General features: G+C 40.7%; 1 protein-coding gene across 2 annotated transcripts in view; it reads left to right on the top strand.

Moving 5' to 3' along the window:
- Positions 1–20,014, top strand: part of C7 (complement C7) — a 49,564-nt gene that overhangs the window by 25,971 nt on the left and 3,579 nt on the right. For both annotated transcript variants that reach the window (XM_046672078.1, XM_046672079.1), the window contains 7 exons: positions 2,826–2,992; positions 6,016–6,244; positions 8,608–8,779; positions 10,780–10,867; positions 13,048–13,180; positions 13,814–14,005; positions 18,181–18,271. In XM_046672078.1, coding sequence (XP_046528034.1) covers positions 2,826–2,992; positions 6,016–6,244; positions 8,608–8,779; positions 10,780–10,867; positions 13,048–13,180; positions 13,814–14,005; positions 18,181–18,271 — 1,072 coding nt within the window. The remainder of the gene's footprint in view (positions 1–2,825; positions 2,993–6,015; positions 6,245–8,607; positions 8,780–10,779; positions 10,868–13,047; positions 13,181–13,813; positions 14,006–18,180; positions 18,272–20,014) is intronic.

Genomic DNA, 20,014 nt, shown 5'->3' with positions numbered 1-20,014 from the left:
GGAGGAAGACTAGCCCTGAGCTAACCTGAGCAAAGATCCATACCAATATTCCCCTATTTTGTATGTGGGTTACTGCCCCAGCGTGGCTGACAAGTGTTGTAGGTCTGTGTCTGGGACCCAAACCTGAGAACCCAGCCTGCCAAAGCAGAGGGTGCTGAACTTTAACCACTATGCCATGGGGTTGGCCCCAAGGCAGTGATTCTTAAACTTTAGTATGCACAAGGATTAGCTGGGGAAGCCTGTTAAAATGCTGGTTCCAAGGCTCATTCTCTCAGCTATTCTCTTGTAGGTCTCAGAAATCTGCAGTCACACCAGGTGATTCTGATTCAGGCAGTTCAGGGGCTAAACTCTGTGATACACTGCGTTAAAAGGGTGACTATTTGGATATTAAAAACACAGGAACTCCCAGCTATAAAATAAACAAGACATGGGCATATAATGCATGGGGACTATAGTTAATAATACCATATTGTATATTTGAAATTTTCTAAGAGAGTAGACCTTAAAAGTTTTCATCACGGGGCCGGCCCCGTGGCCGAGCAGTTAAGTTCATGCACTCCACTTCAGCGGCCCAGGGTTTCACTGGTTTGCATCCTGGGCGCAGACCTAGCACTACTCATCAAGCCATACTGTGGTGGCATCCAACATACAAGAACTAGAAGGACCTACAACTAGAATATACAACTATGTACTGGGGGGTTTTGGGGAGAAGAAAAAGAAAAAAAAAGAAGATTGGCAACAGATGTTAGCTCAGGGCCAGTCTCTAAGAAAAAAGTTTTGTAACTATGTATGGTGATGGATATTAGCTAGAGTTATTGTGGTGATCATTTCTCAATATATACAAATATTGAATCATGTTGTATACCTGAAACATATGTAATGTTATATGTCAATTATATCTAAATTAAAAAAATAAGGGGCTGGCCTATTGGCGTAGTGTTTGAGTTCGTGTGCTCTGCTTCAGCTGCCCGGGGTTCATGGGTTTGGGTCCTGGGTACAGACCTACACACTGCTCATCAAGCTGTGCTGTGGTGGTGTCCCACACACAAAATAGAGGAAGACTGGTGCAGATGTTAGCTCAGGGCCAATCTTCCTTACCAAAAAGAAAAAAAAAGTAACAAAGATGAGGAAGCATTCAGCCAATTTATTAAAAATATTAAGCTTTCATAATTTCTGATAATAAAAGTATACTTTTTGAATTGCAAAATTTCATGAAATTGCAAAGTTTAGACAGTTACAAGAAAAGGAAAATTGCCCCAAATCTGATCTGCAAGTTAGGAATTTCTAGTCAAGACCAGAGTAAAAATCACTTGCAAATAGATATTAAAGACTATTTTTGGGGGCTGGCCCCGTGGCCGAGTGGTTAAGTTCGCGCGCTCCGCTGCAGGCGGCCCAGTGTGTCGTTAGTTCGGATCCTGGGCGCGGACATGGCACTGCTCATCGGACCACGCTGAGGCAGCATCCCACATGCCACAACTAGAAGGACCCACAACGAAGAATATACAACTATGTACCGGGGGGCTTTGGGGAGAAAAAGGAAAAAATAAAATCTTTAAAAAAAAAAAAAAAAACAAAACTATTTTTGTAATTGAGGCACATAAATAGAAAAAATTGTTCAACTGGTGTTCAAAGTTTTTACAACACTTTTCATGACTTAATGTATGCTTTTTAATTAATAGCTTTTTTGCTTATTGTTAGTATTCTGGATGCAATGAACTGTTTTCCCCTCAATATTTTATTATGAAAACTTGCAAACGTATGGCAAAGTTGAAAAAAATGTAGTAATAAATGCCCATGTACCCAGCTTATATATGTAACAATTATTTTGACATTTTGCTATGTATATCTACATATGATATTTATAATATGGACTATTTAGCAATACATAAATATTGTATATTTAAAATATTTTTAATATTTGCTGAACCATTTGGAAGCAAATTTTAGACATCATGATGCTTCATCCCTAAATATACATGTACTTTCTAGAAGAAAGTCTCCTCAATAACATAATAACTTTTACTAAACTAAGAACATTAAAAATATGAACAATAATTCCCTAATATCATCTACTGTCAGGTAATGATTATGTTTTTCTTTTCTTTTTTCTTTTAATGGATTTTTTTTTCTTGCTGAGGAAGATTAGCTCTGAGCTAACATCTGTGCCAATCTTCCTCTATTTTTTTGCGTGTAGGACACCTTCACAGCATGGCTGGTGAGTGGAGTAGGTCTGTGCCTGGGATCTGAATCTGTGAACCCTGGCTGTTGAAGTGGAGCATGTGAAACTTTAACCACTCAGCCGTAGGGCTGTACCCTTGATGGATATTACTTTTTAGAGTAGTTTCAGGATTGCAGCACAATTGAGCAGAAAGTACAGAGAGTTCCCGTACTTCCCCTGTCCTCACACAGGCACAGCCTCCCCCACTGTTAGACTCCGGTGCCACAGTAGTACATTTGTTACAATCAGTCAACCCACGTTGATCCTTTATTATTGCCCAAAGACTATATTTTATATGAGGGTTCACTCTTGCTGTTGTACATTCTGTGGATTTGGACAAATGTGTAATGACAGGTATCCACCATTATAATATCATTAAGATCAATTTCACTGCCCTAAAAATCCTCTGTGCTCCATTGATTCATCCCTCCCATCCCCCACCCTGGCACACTGATCTTTTTCCAGTCTCCATAGTTTTGCCTTTTCCAGAAGGTCATACAGTTGGATGGGTTGTGTTTTCATACTTGATAGACTTTTCACTTTTACGTTCTCATTTTCACTTTGTTTGCGCATCCTGACTTGTTTCATTCGCTTTCCCCTTGTGTAGGAACTGAGGGCAATGTGTTGCGAGGGAAGCCATTTGTCAGAGGAGGAAGTGCAGGCTTCGTGTCTGGCCTGAGTTACCTGGAGCTGGACAATCCTGCTGGAAACAAAAACCGATATTCTTCCTGGGCAGGTTCGGTGACTGATCTTCCCCAAGTCATAAAACAAAAGGTATGCGATGCTCTGTTGACAGGAGCAGAAAGCAGTCATGTTTATTTGCACTGGGGAAATTAGGTTAAATCAAGGTGGTTAAATAGAGAAGGCTGTAATTAGCATTTTCGGTATCCCGGTTATGTTTTGCATAGTAAAATAAATGCATAACTTATAAGATGAAACAGAAGGTTTGTTATCTTCTATGTCCATATTTCAGTTTGAAAGGTTAAATGTCTTGTAAATCTCAAGAGAAATTAATGACAAAATTTACATTTTAAGCTTTTGACCTAAATTTGATTATATTTTTCTTGGTCTCTAATTCAGAGGAGTTATAGATTTTCGCAAGAAGAAGGCATTTAGGCTTGTCTACTGTTATATCTGTAAGATCACCATTCTTCCTGCAGCCACGGATTGGATTAGAGGCTCTGGGAGTTATGTAAATTAAGATAGAACTGATTTGGCTGGCAGAATTTTAGGATGTTTTATTGATACAGTCACTTCTTTTATATTGCAACATGTATGTTCCTAAAAGTCAGAGAGCCAGGCAAAATTGCACAATAAAGACCACAGGGCTTATGGGAAAAATGGGGGTAGGGACACAGCACTTAAAAATTTGATCTTTGACACTCATTTTAAAAAAAAATAGGCATCAGGGGCCAGCCCTGTGGCGCAGTGGTTAAGTTCACACATTCTGCTTTGGGGGCCTGGGGTTTGCCGGTTCAGATCCCAGGTGCGACATTGCACAGCTTGGCAAACCATGCTGTGGTAGGCGTCCCACATATAAAGTAGAGGAAGATGGGCATGGATGTTAGCTCAGGGCCAGGCTTCCTCAGCAAAAAGAGGAGGATTGGCAGCAGATGTTAGCTCAGGGCTCATCTTCCTAAAAAAAAATAAATAAAAATTAAAAAATAGGCATCAATAAAAATAGTAGCAGAATTTTATGTTAAAATTGTTAAGAAATGCATATGTGTTACAATAAATGTGGCATTTTACCTAGAAAAACCCTGAAACTTGCTGGGTGAAGGAGGAGTTATAGCTTGTGAATTACTGTGACATGGTAGGAGAGCAATCAGAAATGGCAGCTCTGACACCGGCTGTGGGTGGGTGTAGTTTATTACACACACAGTGAACCAGACGGATGTTCGAGGTGTATGTGTGTACGTGCAAGTGTTGTGTATTCTTACGCAGCTTGGTTCAATTGTGTCCAGTTTTCTGTTTCTCCTGGTGTTTCTCGTGGACGAAATTACATGTAGGAAAACACAAAATTTGTGATACATCATATTATTCCTTAATATAGCATATTGTCCCTTAATGGAACAAATTCACGTTTTCAAAACAAATGCTATAGCAGAAGTGATTCCATGATCTGTTCCCTGTCTTGGGAATCAAGCAACATCCCAGGTGAAATGACTTTCGGAGATTAAGAAACCTGGACACGTTTTGTAAACTCAAACATTACAATAGCTCCTCAAGTGCCCTCCTGACACCATACTGCACCTACTCACCTCTAAACAAGGGTGACAGTGGCAGGAGGGTTTTTCCAGGGAAGTCTTGTTCTAAAGTGCCATCTGTTAGTACTCAAAATGGCCCATTTTCATGGCTGGTCTTCCACACAAATCTTTAAAAATCTTAAATTGTTGATTACGGAAAAACAGACATTGTCTCTCATTCTCAACTACGCTCTTTTCCACGCGGGACTGGAATTATCACAGCTTTGCTAATTGATTAGCTGGGCAGGAAAGGCACAGGCAAAGAAGAGACATTTTACCTGTATGACCATGCAATGCCAAGCAGTTTGAAAGAGCCTGGGCAGAGATGGAGGGAAATGTACCTGATCTTGTCGGTGTCGCAATCCAATGTATACATCAGGATAGATGCAGAGAGGGCTGATGGCCACTCTGAGTTTATTATAACCAGCGTTTCAATATATACATAGTTTACAGCTGTTAAACATACACAGGTGTTCTGGATGAAGTAATTAGCAGATGCCAAGAATTCTTAGTGATTTCTCAAGGAGCCCTCCCTCAGCCTCTGTTTTGATATTATCATGTTATTGCTGTGCTCTCATATTTTTATCTTGGAGCAGGCAAGATCTCCTAGGCAACAGCCCCTCCTGCTCCTAAGATCGATATTGTGTCTCCATCTGTGCCCCCAGGCGACTGCGCCTGTCTTAGGTTGCCCTGCCCTGGAGGTCTTACCCATCATTGGCTGACCGGCCTTCTCACCTCTGGGTCCCAGTTTGTTGGCAAGCCTTTTCCATTGATTATTAACCCTTCCTGCATCAGGGGTGGCTACAGATCTGCGTTAATCTCCATACTCACAGGGTACGCTGCAGCCAGCTCTCCTTGACTTTCTCAAGAGCCAATGGTGCATATCTGTCCCCAGCTCTGTGCTCTGTGACATCGTGGTGGCAGCCGGAGACCAGCCACGGTTAGAGTAGCTATGCTGCAGAAATTGGCAAACACTGCAAATCAGAGACTTTTTGTTCCTGGGAGAACAGATTGTTAAAGCTTAGCTAACACATGTGATCTCGAAGTTGCTTTTCATCTGACATCAAACACAGAGTGATAATATCTACCTGTTTTAAACTTCTCCAGGGAGAAAGAGTCATTGTCTTCCCTCGAGTGACACAATAAGTCTCTCAGAGTCAGGAAATTTAATCTTAAATTTAATTGCACTTGCTTCTTGGCTCTAATTTAAGTGTATTTTCTTTTCTTCTGTCCTCTGCAGGGGTGGAAATGTATTATTTTCAAAATAATCTTTCAAAAACTAGAAAATGAAAGTCTTATTGGTTTTTAAAAAATTTATGCATGCATACCAGATACAAAAAATATTCCTTCCTTATCTCTTGCTAGTTTCCCCTAGGTTTGTCTTGCAAAGAAAGTGAATTGCTTTCTCTTTTTATTTGAACAAGAAATAATTGGAATTAACCTAAGAGTGACTTTTGATTTTGTTTTAGTGGGGATTGAGCCTGAAGGCCAAAAGGAAAGTATTCTTGCCTAAAACCCTGATTGCTGACCATGATGTCTTTATCTGTATAGCTGACACCTTTGTATGAGCTGGTAAAGGAAGTCCCCTGTGCCTCTGTGAAGAGACTCTACCTGAAACGGGCTCTTGAGGAATATTTGGATGAATTTGACCCCTGCCATTGCCAGCCTTGTCAAAATGGTGGCATCGCCACTGTTGAGGGGACCCAGTGTCAGTGCCATTGCAAACCACACACATTTGGTGTGGCGTGTGAGCAAGGAGTCCTCGTAGGGGATCAAGCAGGTCAGTGCTGAATTGTCTCTAGTGATGCTGGACACATGGGGAAGAGAAGTACCCTTTCCCTCTGGCCCCTGAGACGGTGCTTCTTTGCGTATGGAAGTGTCACCAGGCATTTTGATTTAGTGTCTCCCTCCCTATTCCACTTCCAGATTACAGCTACTGCAGTCAAGGTCCTTTGCTGTCTCCATGTTCCTGTCTGAATTAACACGGTGGTGCCCTCCATTCCCTGTTCTCCATTAAAATAGATTGATGACTGAAACACCTTCCATCCTTCCATCTCACTAAGGTTTTGTCTTAACGTGGGTCTGTGGAGCTTGTTTGCTTAATCTTTCTGACGGCAAGTTCTTCAAAACATCTCTATTTGTAATTTCGTATTATGTCCCATCTATTAATTATTCACAAGTGTTTGTTGAACATCTGCTGTGTGCTCAAAAGTGTGCTTGGTGCTAAAAGCACTATAGTACAGGGCTATGTGAAGTTGACTTTATGAGGAGGCAAAATATGAGTCAATTTATCTACATCTGTTTTTATATTTATTTCTATGTCTCTCTCCTCCAGAAAGCTCATTCCTTAACATCAGGACTGTTTGATTCCTTTTTTTATTCTCAGAGCCTAACATAGAGCTTGATTCATGGAAGCCACTTAGTAAATGTTTGATAAATGAATAAACACAGCACTAAACCACAGTCGCTTACAGACAAGCATCAGGAAGGCATCGTTACCTCCAAATGTCTCCCCAAGTGGGCCAGTCCTGGTAATTTGAAATTCTACCACTGTGATTTCATTCCTCTGTGGAATGGGGTGATTCCTGCTGGTAAGGAACGGGGTAGCAATCATAGTGTATTAAGCTACTACTACCCCGTATTAATATACTCTGAGGATTACTTTATTAACTCGATTTCTAATTATGGAAGAAAACATAAGGAAGATAATGGGAAAATATCATACAAACTAGTTTAGTTTCGGTGCTTGTGATACCGAGGAGTGGGTGTGGGGTAGGAGACAAAGAGGGGTGTAAGTTGCACAGCAGAAATAGCTAAAGAGTAGTAAACACACCCATCTAGTATCAAGTATCGATGCAAAATAGCCAGTAACCATTCTATAGATAAGAGAGATAAGATGAGTTTTGCTTGAGCCGGAGTGAGGCTTATAACCCTGGAAGGCAGTTTCCACAGAGCAAGAAAGCATTCCACAGAGCAAGAAAGCATTCTGGGTTTCAGTACAGTCTTATACCTTTTTGGAACAAAGAACATGCATTCAACATGCCAGGATACATATTCGTCAAAGTTTCAAAGAGGTATTCAGTTGCAAATCAATGTGAACCTAGTGTCCAAGAAAAGGACTAGTATGGGCATTACCGATAGGGTGTTACAGATACTGGCATAGGAGGGGGAGTATGTGTTCTTAAGAGAGTGCATTCTTTACTTTACTGGATAAAACAGTTGTGCAATGTATGTTTGACAGGCCAGAAGTCAGGCTTCTTTAGCTCAGAATGAATCAATTTTGAACCAGAAGTTAGCCCATACACCCCAATATGTGAAAATCTCTTGTCACAAGAAAGAATGCTTCAGGGAATGGTTTCTGAGATCAGTTTCTAACTAGGAAAGCAAAGCTCTTAGAATATGGTATCAGTTCTCTCTTGCCTCTCCCAAAGAGTATGTTGGGGGAAAATACCAAAAGAACTGTGAGTCATGAATTGGCCCTGAGATGGAGGGTGGCCAGAGTGGGTTGAGGAAGTGCCTGTAGACTGAATGAGAAGGATGCTGACAGGAAATAAAAGCATTTCTCCTACTTACTCATTTTCTCGTTTTATACAATGCCAGCTCTGGGGTTGGCAGCCTGGAATACCCAGTAGCTTATGTCCTTCTCATGCCCAAGCACTGCTTTAACAATAGGAACTTATTTGCCTTATTGAGAGACTGTGGGGTCATGAAAAGAGCCCGGACTCAGCCATTAGACTTTGGCAGCCATTACAGCATTGGGAACGGCATTTAACCACTTTGTTTTAGATTCCACGCCTATCAAATAAGAAAGGTAACAGACCTCTGCCCACTTGGATTCATTCTTGTGAGAAGTAAATGAATGATATAATGTACATGCTTTAAAAGAACATGCTTTATGTGCTTGTAAAATAATAAGTTTAATATATTATTGCAAGAAGTTTGTTAATGCAGCCTTAATATGCACAATGCTAGTCAGTGTGGAGACGTTCTGGCCCTTGTTGAAGACCTCAGTGAACAGAATGAAGGTAATAAAGCCCCAGATCATCCCCTCCCCCAATAACCACATGAGCAGGAAGCTTAGCCCCAAACTCTGAAATCTTCCTCTCCACATACTTTCTGAACAGCCTCTCTCTTTTCTTGCAGGAGGGGTTGATGGAGATTGGAGTTGCTGGTCCTCTTGGGGCCCCTGTGTTCAAGGGAAGAAAACAAGGCGCCGAGAATGCAATAACCCGCCTCCCAGTCGGGGTGGGAAATCCTGTATTGGAGAAACGTCGGAAAGCAGGCAGTGTGAAGATGAGGAGCTGAAGCATTTTAGGTAATGGAGACCAGACCTCCTGGCAATCACCTAGAACACAGTGCCCTCTGCAGTAAGCATGGAATACGTGATTGCTGCTATTAAAAGGTTTAAAAGTTAAATGGGAATTTTTATCAGTGACTGCTTTGCCCTTAGCACTGGGGCCAATTGAAGGAGGGAGGCGTGGTGTGCCCCACTTGCGCATGTGTGTTTCGAGTTTCCTGACACATGTTACAAAAGACTAGGTAACTGGGAGCAGTCTGGCTGAGTGGACATGAGCAGCAGCTTTGGCATCAAGCAGATCTGCCACCTACTTGCTGTGTGACCTTGGGCAAGTTACTTGCCACACCTCTAAAATCATTATAATAATAGTAGATAAAACGGTAATAGGATGTTGCCAGAATTGAATGAGATTAAGCATGTAAACGGATTAGTTCAGAGCCTGGCACATAGTAAGCATTCGATAATAGTTGCATTGCTTTTCAGATATACCACTCCCTCTCACTCATTCCTTCCTTCCTTCATTCATTCATCTATTTCTTTAGGATTAAGCATAAAGCCAGATGCTTGAGATGGCTAAAATCTTGACTGATTAGCTCAGTTGTCTGATACCAATTTCCCATTTACCAGAACCTTGGAAAAACTATCTCAAAAGTGCTTAGTTGATGAATCATACCCCTGGGTCAGAATTCTTTACACCACGCTCCACTGTTCTACACTGTCCTTACTAACCTCTTCAGATCAGGGATTGGCAAAAAGTTGTAGTAAGATAGTTTGAAGGTCCTATGAGTTGAAGAAAGATGTGAGATGCTTGGGTATCTGGTGGGAGCCTAGGGAGGAGGGATGCCTTACTCCTATATCTTCTGTGCCTCGTAATCTAACAATAAGCAATATCTCTTGATGGGGCAACTGGCAAGCAGATGAGATTATGGTAGGAGGAGAATGCTGGCTTCAGGATATGCACCTCTAGGAAGATGAGGGTCTCTGAGGAGGCCGCTGCCCAGTGGGTGTATTTCCCCCGGCTTTAGACAGAAAGCTGGAGGGAAGGGAACATCCTAAGGAAGGTGTTGAAGGAATTCTTGCTCCTCTTAGTGCTCAGAGGAGGGGAAATATCCTCCTTCTCCTCAGTATGAGGGAGGAAAGTGACGATCAATACTTCACATTTCTGGGTTTCTTCAGAGTGTGGCAAGAGGATAAGGAACTCAACTGAGAAAGAGCGACACACAGGCCATTTGTGATGCTTTCCTCAGATTTCGCATCTCCTGAGTGGAGATAATACTGATGGTATATTGACCTCAGAGGTGCTATTGGAAACCACTGTTTAATGATGAATATCACTGTTATCATTCTCATGACTGTGAGCTCCCTCTAGAAATTGCCTTGTGAGAGGTAGAAAGAGCATGGTTTGAGGAGCCTAACTGACTAGATATGAATCCAGCCCTGATATGTTTTACTTTATAACCTTGGACAAGTTATTCAAACTTTCTGAGCCTGATTTCTCCACGTATCTCAAAGGGTTACCATGAATGTGAATGGAGACAATGCACATTTGTAGAGCACGTTTGTGGAGCCAAGGTCCCTAGCACATAGTAATGTTCAATCAGAAGTAATTATTTTGTGTTACCTCTCTCGCAGGATCACTTGCTCTAATTACCTTATTTTTAATACAGAATTAACTTTCTGTTAAAGGAATTTCAGAACCAAACAGCAGGAGAAAAAGCAGGTCTGAGAAGGTGACCTCTAGAAGTCACATAAAGTAGTTTAGTTTTTTTTCCCTTTTCTTTCTGTTTTTCATACTACTGACCTTATAGCTATCCTTTGGAAGCTTGCGTTTACATTTGAATTTTCTGTCACAGGATGTGATCAGATATTTGGTTCTGAGAATAACAAAAATATCACATCAATACATACATGGAGGGAGTCCCTTCAGATGCCAATGAAGAATTCACTGTGGTACACAATGTTTATTACACTGTGGAAATCCATCACATTAATTTAGTTTTATTTCCTTTTCCTTTCAGATTGCTTGAACCTCATTGTTTTCCTTTGTCTTTGGTTCCGACAGAATTCTGTTCGTCACCTCCAGCCTTGAAAGATGGATTTGTTCAAGTTGGTTATGAAAGATATTTTTTCCTTTACTCATACCCTTTGCTCCAAGTGTTATCTCACTACTGATGTTATAATCTATTTCCTTCTTCCATGATGAAATAGTGCTAAAAGTATTGTAAGTGTGCATTTCACTTTTAGTGGTGAGGGTTTTCATTTGTGACTTTTCTCCTTTGGCTGAAGGTGATTAGAATTCTGCAGAAGGCAGTATATCGTCTGTGGTAAGCTGACTCCATACTGTTGCTTAGTGAATTAGAAATGTAGTCATGCCAGAGGGCTGCTGAACATTTCTGTTCTGAACACTAACATAGGACTCTATAAGCACGTTCCTCAACACAGAGTACTTTCCCTATTCTTGCCACTGAAAGAAGTTCTTTTTCATTTTTCATAAATATGGGGTTTGGGATGAAGTATTAGCTTTATTCTCGGAACTGATAAGACATTTAGCCAGTGTTGGTGAGATATGGGTCATTGTGCTTGGAGCAATTTTCTTGTTTGGGAAGGAACACAAGTCATGTGCCCTTGTCATTCTAGGCAATTTTCTTGGCTTTGGGGTCATATGAATTTGTGCTCTTTTCACCCTTTGTTATGATGAGGCTTTGGCCTGAAGCCCCAGTGAAGTCTCCTCATGGCGCACATAGGAGATATTGTTCATCAGGACTCTCTCAGTGCTGCCAGCCTTGCTTTCTCCACAAAGGATTTTGCCTCTCAAATTCCAGGCCCTTGAACACACACTGAGATTTTGCTGAAGGTTCCCCAAATGTAGGTACTGTTGGGAGATGGAAGAGGTGTGTATGTGTGTGTGTGTGTGTGTGTAAAGAGAGAGAGAGAGAGAGGGTGAACCTAGCATCTCTAACACTCATACTGTCCCACTGCAGTCACCACAATCCATGAAGTTCCTGAAGGAAACATATTTTTGGAGAATGAGGCCAAACAAACTCACATACTTCAGCAAACCATGAAGCTGCTGTCTCAAGCTTCAGTGCACGTGGTGTTGTCTGAGGCGCCAGGGATTCCCAACACTGCTCCATGCAGGGGCTTCGTCACAGTCACCCAGGGAACTTAACAATAGAGATTGCCGTTTGCCCCTCGTCCTCCATTTTTTCTCATTCTGTAGGTTTATGGTAGATCCTGAGAGTCTTTCCTTTTTTTCTTTTTTTAATTGCTACTAGTGGTTTTGGACACTGTTGAGTTGACTTCCCCATGCAGAAGTCCCTTTTGCAAGGCAGAGGAAGGCCTAGGGGCTAGAACCAAAGCAGATCAAGTGGCTTTCCCTATTTTCTTCAAACCTCCATGTCAACCTGGGCCCTCTGCTTCCTACCAACTCCCACGATGGAGCCAGGCTGAGCCAGGACTGACAGTGAGGAAAGGAGGCACCACAGAATTTTGTTCGTATGCCTACAGCAGATCTGGTCCAGCTCCAAGTTCTCTCCAAGGCCGATTTTCTTCACTATCATCTTGGGTGGCAGAGAACCAAAAGGACAAGGGAAAGAACCAAGAGAGATCTCAAACGAGCATGATTACCCCCTCAAGGCTCATGCTTCAAATTCTTCCTTGCTCCCATGAAAGCTCACTCGCTGGCAATCTAGGCTAATGACATGTCCTTGAATCTGACCCAGCTGCAGCAGTACTTCCCTTACAGGGCGGGGGTTGGACGGTGGGGTGGGAGAAAATCAACATGGAATTTCCCCTAAAAGTCTTCAGTGAGAAACTTAAGCTTTCAAGAACATGCTGATTGCATTTGAGCATTTTCCATACTGGCATTTATTAGGCAGTACTGCCAATGAATAGCCCATAACACATTATTATGAACACTTGACTGACAAGGACATTTCCAAAATCTGATAACAAACTGCCTTTTCCTGAAAGTATAAGGGAAAGAAGTTACTCGGGCACTAAAGTAATTTTGGTAAAATGCTAAGTATAGTGCTTGGTACTTTGGGAACAATCAACAAATTATAGTGGCATTAATGTTTATTTCAATTAATGGTGGTACCAGTGTTGTTGGCTAGGACTATAAAGGGAAAACATTTTTATAGACAATTTTCCAAATCAGTGATTTCAATGTATGTTGCCTGATGATTAAAAGAACGCATTATTTATAGGCCAAATATATCTAAAGAAACATTTTGTTAATGCAAAATAGACATACTCTTTCTCTTCCATCTTTTATTTCTGTTTAGGATGAAGGTGCCATGTTTCCTGTTGGGAAAAACATAGTGTATACTTGCAATGAAGGATACTCTCTTGTTGGAGACCCTGTTGCCAGATGTGGAGAAGATTTACAGTGGCTTGTTGGGAAAATGCATTGTCAGAGTGAGTTGCTTTGGTTGTAGTATATAATTTAAGATGAGAGAATAATGTGGGAGAGAATGAATCAAGATAAATAACTGCTCACCCTATGCCCCATGTCTTGACCTCACTTTCCTGAAAGGCTCATATGATCTTGTCCTGGTTCCGGTTGTGTCTTGAAAAAGCCCTCAGCAGTCTCTAGTTGATAGTGCCTCTGTTAGGCAAGGCACATTTTATTGCAATTTTCAAGTTTCTAGTGCTAATTAGAATAGGCCAGGTGCTCAGTTCTGGCTAAGACTATCAGGACATTCTTTAGAGTTCAATTTCTAGAGGTCCACCACAATCAATCTACTTCTTTAAATGCTTTGGATCCGGTTCTGTTTATAAGGCTTATTCATTTTAAGTTGTCACATTGCTTTGACAGCCAGGGTGGGAGGGTGGGAACAGTTTTGATTTTCAGTCATTCATTGGTCATTACATGCCAGGCATTGTGGGACATGTCTTTCAGGCACCCTAAGAGTGAACTCATCTCTTCCTCCTTGTCCTCAAATGTGATAAGGCAGAGCAAGTGTACCAGCACCATTCAAGGCTGTTATTCTTTAAAAAGATGGCTTAGGAAAGCAATGACCCTTGTGTTCTGCTCTCCTCTATCTTTAGAAATTGCCTGTGTTCTACCTGCTCTGACGGATGGCATACAGAGTCATCCCCACAAACCTTTCTACACAATTGGCGAGAAGGTGACCTTTTCCTGTTCAGGTGGCATGTCCTTAGAAGGCCCTTCAGCATTTCTCTGTGGATCCAGCCTTAAGTGGAGTCCTGAGATAAAGAATGTCCGGTGTGTGCAAAAAGGTGAGCAGCTCCTGGTTCTGTCCAAGGACATCTGCACTCAGGCAAGTGACAGGCCTTGTGGCCATCCTTTATGGCACCAAATCACCATATCTGTGACTCATCCCCTCTACCCCTGCCCCTCTACAAGAAGGAGATCAGTTCATAGACTGGGTAACAGACTTTTTTCACATGGCAAAGGTAGAGTCATAGAATGCGAGAGAAGGCAAGAATAACCCTAAGGATTCTGAAATTTTAACTTAAATCCTTCATTTCAAAGATTAGCTTTATATCTGTTTTGTTGCCAAGAAAATAGAATTTTCTTTTGTTTTTTTTGCTGAGGAATATTAGCCGTGAGCTAACATCTGTTGCCAATCATCCTCTTCTTTTTGCTTGAGGAAGATTAGTGCTGAGCTAACATCTGTGCCAAACTTCCTCCACTTTATATGTGGGTTGCCACCACAGCGTGGCTGATGAGTGGTGTAGGTCCATGTCTGGGATCTGAACCCATGATCTGGGCCACTAAAGTGGAGCAGACCAAACTTAACCACTATGCCACAGGACTGGCCCCGAAAATAAAGAATTTTTAAGAGCTGATTTCTGGTTTCATCCTGATTTTTTAATTGTACTTTTGTTAAGTACAGAATTGAGATCATAATTTATATAAAATTTAGTATGTTTCATTTCTGGGCTCTCAGAGTTTATTAGTATTACTGAAATCGAAAATTTGAAAGAATTTGCACTTAGCACTGCAAAGCAGAAATTACTGAAGGAAAAGTGTTGTGGTTTGTGAAGTTGTTCTTAATAGAGGAAATCCAAAAATCTGGTATTTTTGAACACCAGGCAAATTAAAATGGCCTTTTAAGAAGCTAAGGTAGGAAGAGATGTAGAAAGCCAAAAGATTTCTTTTTAGAGATATTCAAGATGGGATGGATTTGTTTTTAAAATAATCTCCTATTTCTTCTTTGTTTACATTTTTTAAAATAAATGGAAAATATATGTTTGTAACAATTAAAAAGAGGAAAGGAGAAAAACTCACCTGCATTCTATTTTGTATGGTATTCTTATGTCTCAAGTGTAAGATTTTTAATTCAGTGCTGGAACTGTCTTTTATAGTGAGGACGAGCGGCTGGATTCTGTGAGTGGGACTATCAGGTGCATTAGGTGGTGACAGCTGGAGAGAGAGCAGGCTGCGCAGGGCGCTCCGGGGCTGACGGTGGGCGGGGGTCGTGGTGGTGAATGATCATCGACCTCAGGAGAGGGGGCAGCATGGCCAACGCAGTGCCCACCATGCCAGTGCCCACGTGCTCTTTAGCTGTCAAAGGCCCACATCAGAAACAAGTGCTTTGTTTTCTACATGCACTGACGCATAAATATGAATTTATTTGGGATAGTTGAAGGAATGGACCTGGACCAGTAATTCTAAAATTAAAGAGAACAATGTACAGTTGATGAGGTTGCTCTTTTATTCCAAATGAGATCATATACTTATCTTTCTAAATTGTCTGCTTCAGTCCCTTTATAGCACAATTTGGTATGAGTTTTCTCCCACTCAGGAGCAAATTCCATTAAAGTTTTAGTTAAGGATGTTTTTCAGACCTGTGTGTTTTTCGAAAGATGCGGATAACAATAATAACTACCCTGAAAATAAGCCTATAACAAACCAAAAATTCCAGCTTTGTCATCCTCCAAAGGTGATGTTGCAAAATACTGTTGTAAAAGTATTTAGTCTTTTTTTTATTGTGGTAAAATATAAAAAACGTAAAATGTACCATTTTAACCATTTTTAAATGCACAGTTCAGTGGCATTAAGTCCATTCGCATTATTTGCAACCATGACCACCATCCATCTCCAGGACCTTTTCATGTTCCCAAACTGGCACTCTGTACCCATTAAACACTAACCCTTCATTTCTCCCTTCTCCCGTCTGTATTCGGTCTTGAAGTGAAGATATTTGGTTTTGAGACAGTAAAGGCAGATACTGTAGGTGGGCCCTAAGAGCATGTTTATTTGGTTAACCGAGCTATGAAGATAACCAAGCGATGTTCTTCTCAAATGCAAAAGTCTGCAGGTAATTCCATCAGTGATTTTGCACAAACAAATTATAATAACTTTTAAAATCTAAAATTTCATCCTTATGAATGATAAGCAAATAAACTTCTTTTTAAAAATATTTTTTCCAGTTTTATTAAGGAATAATTCGACATACATCACTGTATAAGTTCAAGGTGTACAGTGTGATAGTTTGCTTCACGTATATTGTGAAATGATTACAATAGGTCTAGTTAACATCTATCATCTCACAAAAATACAGTAAGAAGAAAAGAAAAAAAATTTCTCCTTGTGATGAGAACTCTTCAGATCCACCCTCCCAGCAACCTTCCTGTGCACAATGCGGCAGTGTTAGCACAGTGATCGTAATGATCATTGCCTCCCTGGTACCCATCTGTCTCAGAACTGGAACGTTGTACCCTGTGATTACTTTCCTCCAAGTCCCCTCCCATGCCCCCGCTTCCAGCAAATAAACTTCTAATCATAATGCAGAACTAAGTTACACAGCTTTGTCATTGAACTTTAGTTTTGGCACATTTAGATTAGAATTTCTCAACTTCTATGCTATTGGAATTTTGGGTCTGGTAATTCTTTGTTGTGGGAGCCTGTCCTGTGCATTGTAAGATGTTTAGTCCTTGTCACTAGATGCCAGTAGGACACTTATAGAACCCTACTAGGATGCCAGTAGAAAACTCATACCCAGTTATAATAGCCAAAAATGTCTCCAGACATCACTAAATGTCCCCTGGGGGAGGGGGGAGGGCAAAATGGCCCCTGGTTGAGAAGTGCTGATCTAGGTAACACCATTTTAACAAACATTTTATTTTGCAATAAGAAAAGTTGCAAATATAGTTTCCTTGTAGTTTACCCATCTTTCCAAATTTTCCCATCTTCCCATAATATTAACATCTCACATGACTTGACATAATTTAATAGATTAAAATGAAGACATTAATATTAGTACAATACTATTGACTAAACTACAGACTTTATTCATATGTCACCAGTTTTTTCACTAATATTGTATATGATCTAGGATCCAATTCAAGATACTACACTCCATTTAGGATAATATCATTTTAAAGGGAAGTCTTTAAAGAATGAATACTCATTACAGATATTGCTGGACGTGACAGACATGCTTCATATGGCTACCATTTTTACAGGTTTATGAATTGTTCATGAGATTTTACCTTCATGTCTAAAGTTCTTAAGTTTTCCAAAGTAAGGAAGTAATCCATAGTTTGTGCATCCATAAGAACATGTTTTTCTGCTAAACTACCTTTATAGATATATCCAACAGGTAATAGTGTTATGGTGGGAAAGTATATGCCACTGGATTCTGTTGTAATGAAGCTGGCAGGAGGTGGACATAGTGGAGTGCTTTAGGTCATTCACATTGTAATCAGGTATAGCTGAAGAGATGGCAGTCAGAGTGTGCTCTTGTAAGCTGGACCAAGGTGTTTTCCAGCTGATTGACTTTTAATCAGTTTGTAGAAAACACAAAGCAGTGGAAAGGATTTTATGAATGTAAGTAACTCCAGGCATTTACTCACTGTTGAGCGGAGACCACTTGGACATTTACATGTAAGAGGTTACTACGGATCTCCTCGGGATACCATGGAGTTTGCCATGTATAAGTCAAGTTATGCTGCTGCTGCCTGTCCCATTATAAGCACAGTGGGCAAAATGAGGTCCAAACAACAGTCTGTCAGCACCAGCTTCTTGAGAAAAGGGAGCCTGCTCTACTGGCCTTGGATTCCGACAAATATGGACTTAAATCTTGGCTTGGTCAACTTGTTAAATGTGTGAACTAGCACCAATTTCCTAACTTTTGTGACCCTTAGTTTCTTCATCTCTTAAATGGGCATTTGTTGAGGAGGATTAAATATCACACTGTATAAGAAGTGCATGGCCAATAGAAAATGCTCCAGAAATGGTAGCTATTAGGATCAGTGAAATTATTTGTAGAATGCTCTCTCTCTTGGAAAATGCTTTAAAGATTTACTTTTTTACTGTACAAACTTGTGGCAGTTGAGAATATTACAGAGCCTGATTCAACAATTGGAATAATGCCTTGTTTACCATGAAGAAGTTCTTCTCCTAATGATTGCCTCCTCTTCTCATCCTCATCCTTTTCTTTTAGGGGCCCCTTCGACACACACAGTGCCTGCATGTCAGCGCTGGGAGAAACTAAAGAATTCAAGATGTGTTTGTAAAATGCCCTATGAGTGTGGGTAAGCTCTGTCTTTGCTCACTTCTCATTTTATTTTATTCGAGATAAATGAAATGATTTCTCAGACGCTAGTCTTTGTTAGATTGAAGGTGTTGCTTACCAAGAGTTAAGGCTCTCTGCATTTTAATGTGGCCTATCTGCTGCCTGTTACTTGCCTGCGTCACCAGGACTGACAACTGGTGGCATTAAGCAGTGTTCTAAACTGGCTAGTGAGGAAGGCTGAAGCAGTACTTGAGCACTGCTTGTTCCATATATAAAATGGGGCAACATGACAAAGCTGCTGCCTAAGGATTTAGAGCATGAGAGGATCACGGCTGAAATTCCCTTGAGACGTAAACTCTTAAAGCAATACTGATAGACCAAAAAGCAGCTGCTTTTCTGGTTCTTGAAATATCCACGTCTCCAGATTTGCATTGCAGGAATGCCACCCAACGTGAAATCACTCCATTGTAAGTGGGTATCTGAAGTAGTTACCAGATGTCTGTGTCGTGGTCCTAGTGGGATACAGATGGCACGATTAAATTAGGACAAGAGGTTTATTGGTGGGACTATTTACACAAGTGTTCAAAGTAAAGGAAGCTGCATGTCACAGGGTGGTACTCTGGACTGGTGACAGCTCGGGTATGTATCCATGCCCAGGCCTGAAGGAGTGAGGGGAGGAGCATGTAAGAAAACTGAAGACAGAGAAGGCTATGTGGAGATGGCAGCTGAGGAGGAGCTGAGTCCTCATTTTAGGGACCTCAGAGATCCCCCAAGAGTGAGCTAGGAGAATAAACACTCCAGCTGCACTCTCTTCCCTCCCTCCAATCTCCTGCCAGTGCTCCCCTTTGATCAAACCACCTGAAGCTAGAGGACAAGGAAGTCTATTGATATGGCCCCTACCTGTCAGCCTCCCAGGTGGGGTGGAGAAGAATGGAGAGTGAAGGTGGAGAGGCAAATGGGAGCCATCCTGGCCCCCAGACTTTTTGGTCATCTTTAAGGTTAAGAATCAAAATACAAATTTACTGATCAATTACTTGGCTTTTAATTGTTATTGTCATCAAAATACATATCCAACTCCTTGAACACCTACAGTGAGTAATGGTCACTATGATGGGATCTTATAAGAAGTAACTTCTTGTGAGAAGGATAATACAACTCAGTAGTGTAAATGGCAATAGCCGTCAGCCCAGAATATTCTGACTGTGCTGTTAATTTCTATTTATCATTGTTTACTTTGATTCACTTTAATCCTCTAACTTCTCCAGATTCATTTAGTTTGTCTGCAGCCTGCTGTTTATAGACATGGTGTGAGTTTCCATATCAGATACTGATAACAAGGTGGCCTTGTAAAGTCTCTGTGTTTAAGCTGTTTTGAGTATTTCTATTTAAGGTTTAAATAAGCAGATAAAAGAGAGGTACAAAGATTTCTTTTTGTTATGTAAATAACTCCAAGTAAATTTAGCTCTTGGTTGGAGAAGAAAATAGTAGAGCTAAATATATATAAAAATAAAAATAGACACTGTCTACTATATAAAAATACCTTGTTGTCTAAGGTTTCAGTACAGTAATGCCTTCCTTATCCATCAGCTTTCAGAAATGTGGTTGTTTTTATTAGTAACATTTCTGAAAACCTGGATCTCACCATTTTAGCACCAATGCTTAAGAAAGCAAAAATTTTTATGGAAATATTTCTAAATTATTTTGTAAACATAGATTTAAAAATAAATTTTTTTGGTGAAGAAGATTGGCCCTGAGCTAACAT

The sequence above is a fragment of the Equus quagga genome, chromosome 9, assembly GCF_021613505.1.
Source record: "Equus quagga isolate Etosha38 chromosome 9, UCLA_HA_Equagga_1.0, whole genome shotgun sequence".
Classification (NCBI taxonomy): Eukaryota; Metazoa; Chordata; class Mammalia; order Perissodactyla; family Equidae; genus Equus; species Equus quagga.
This window is presented reverse-complemented; position numbering and strand designations above follow the sequence as displayed.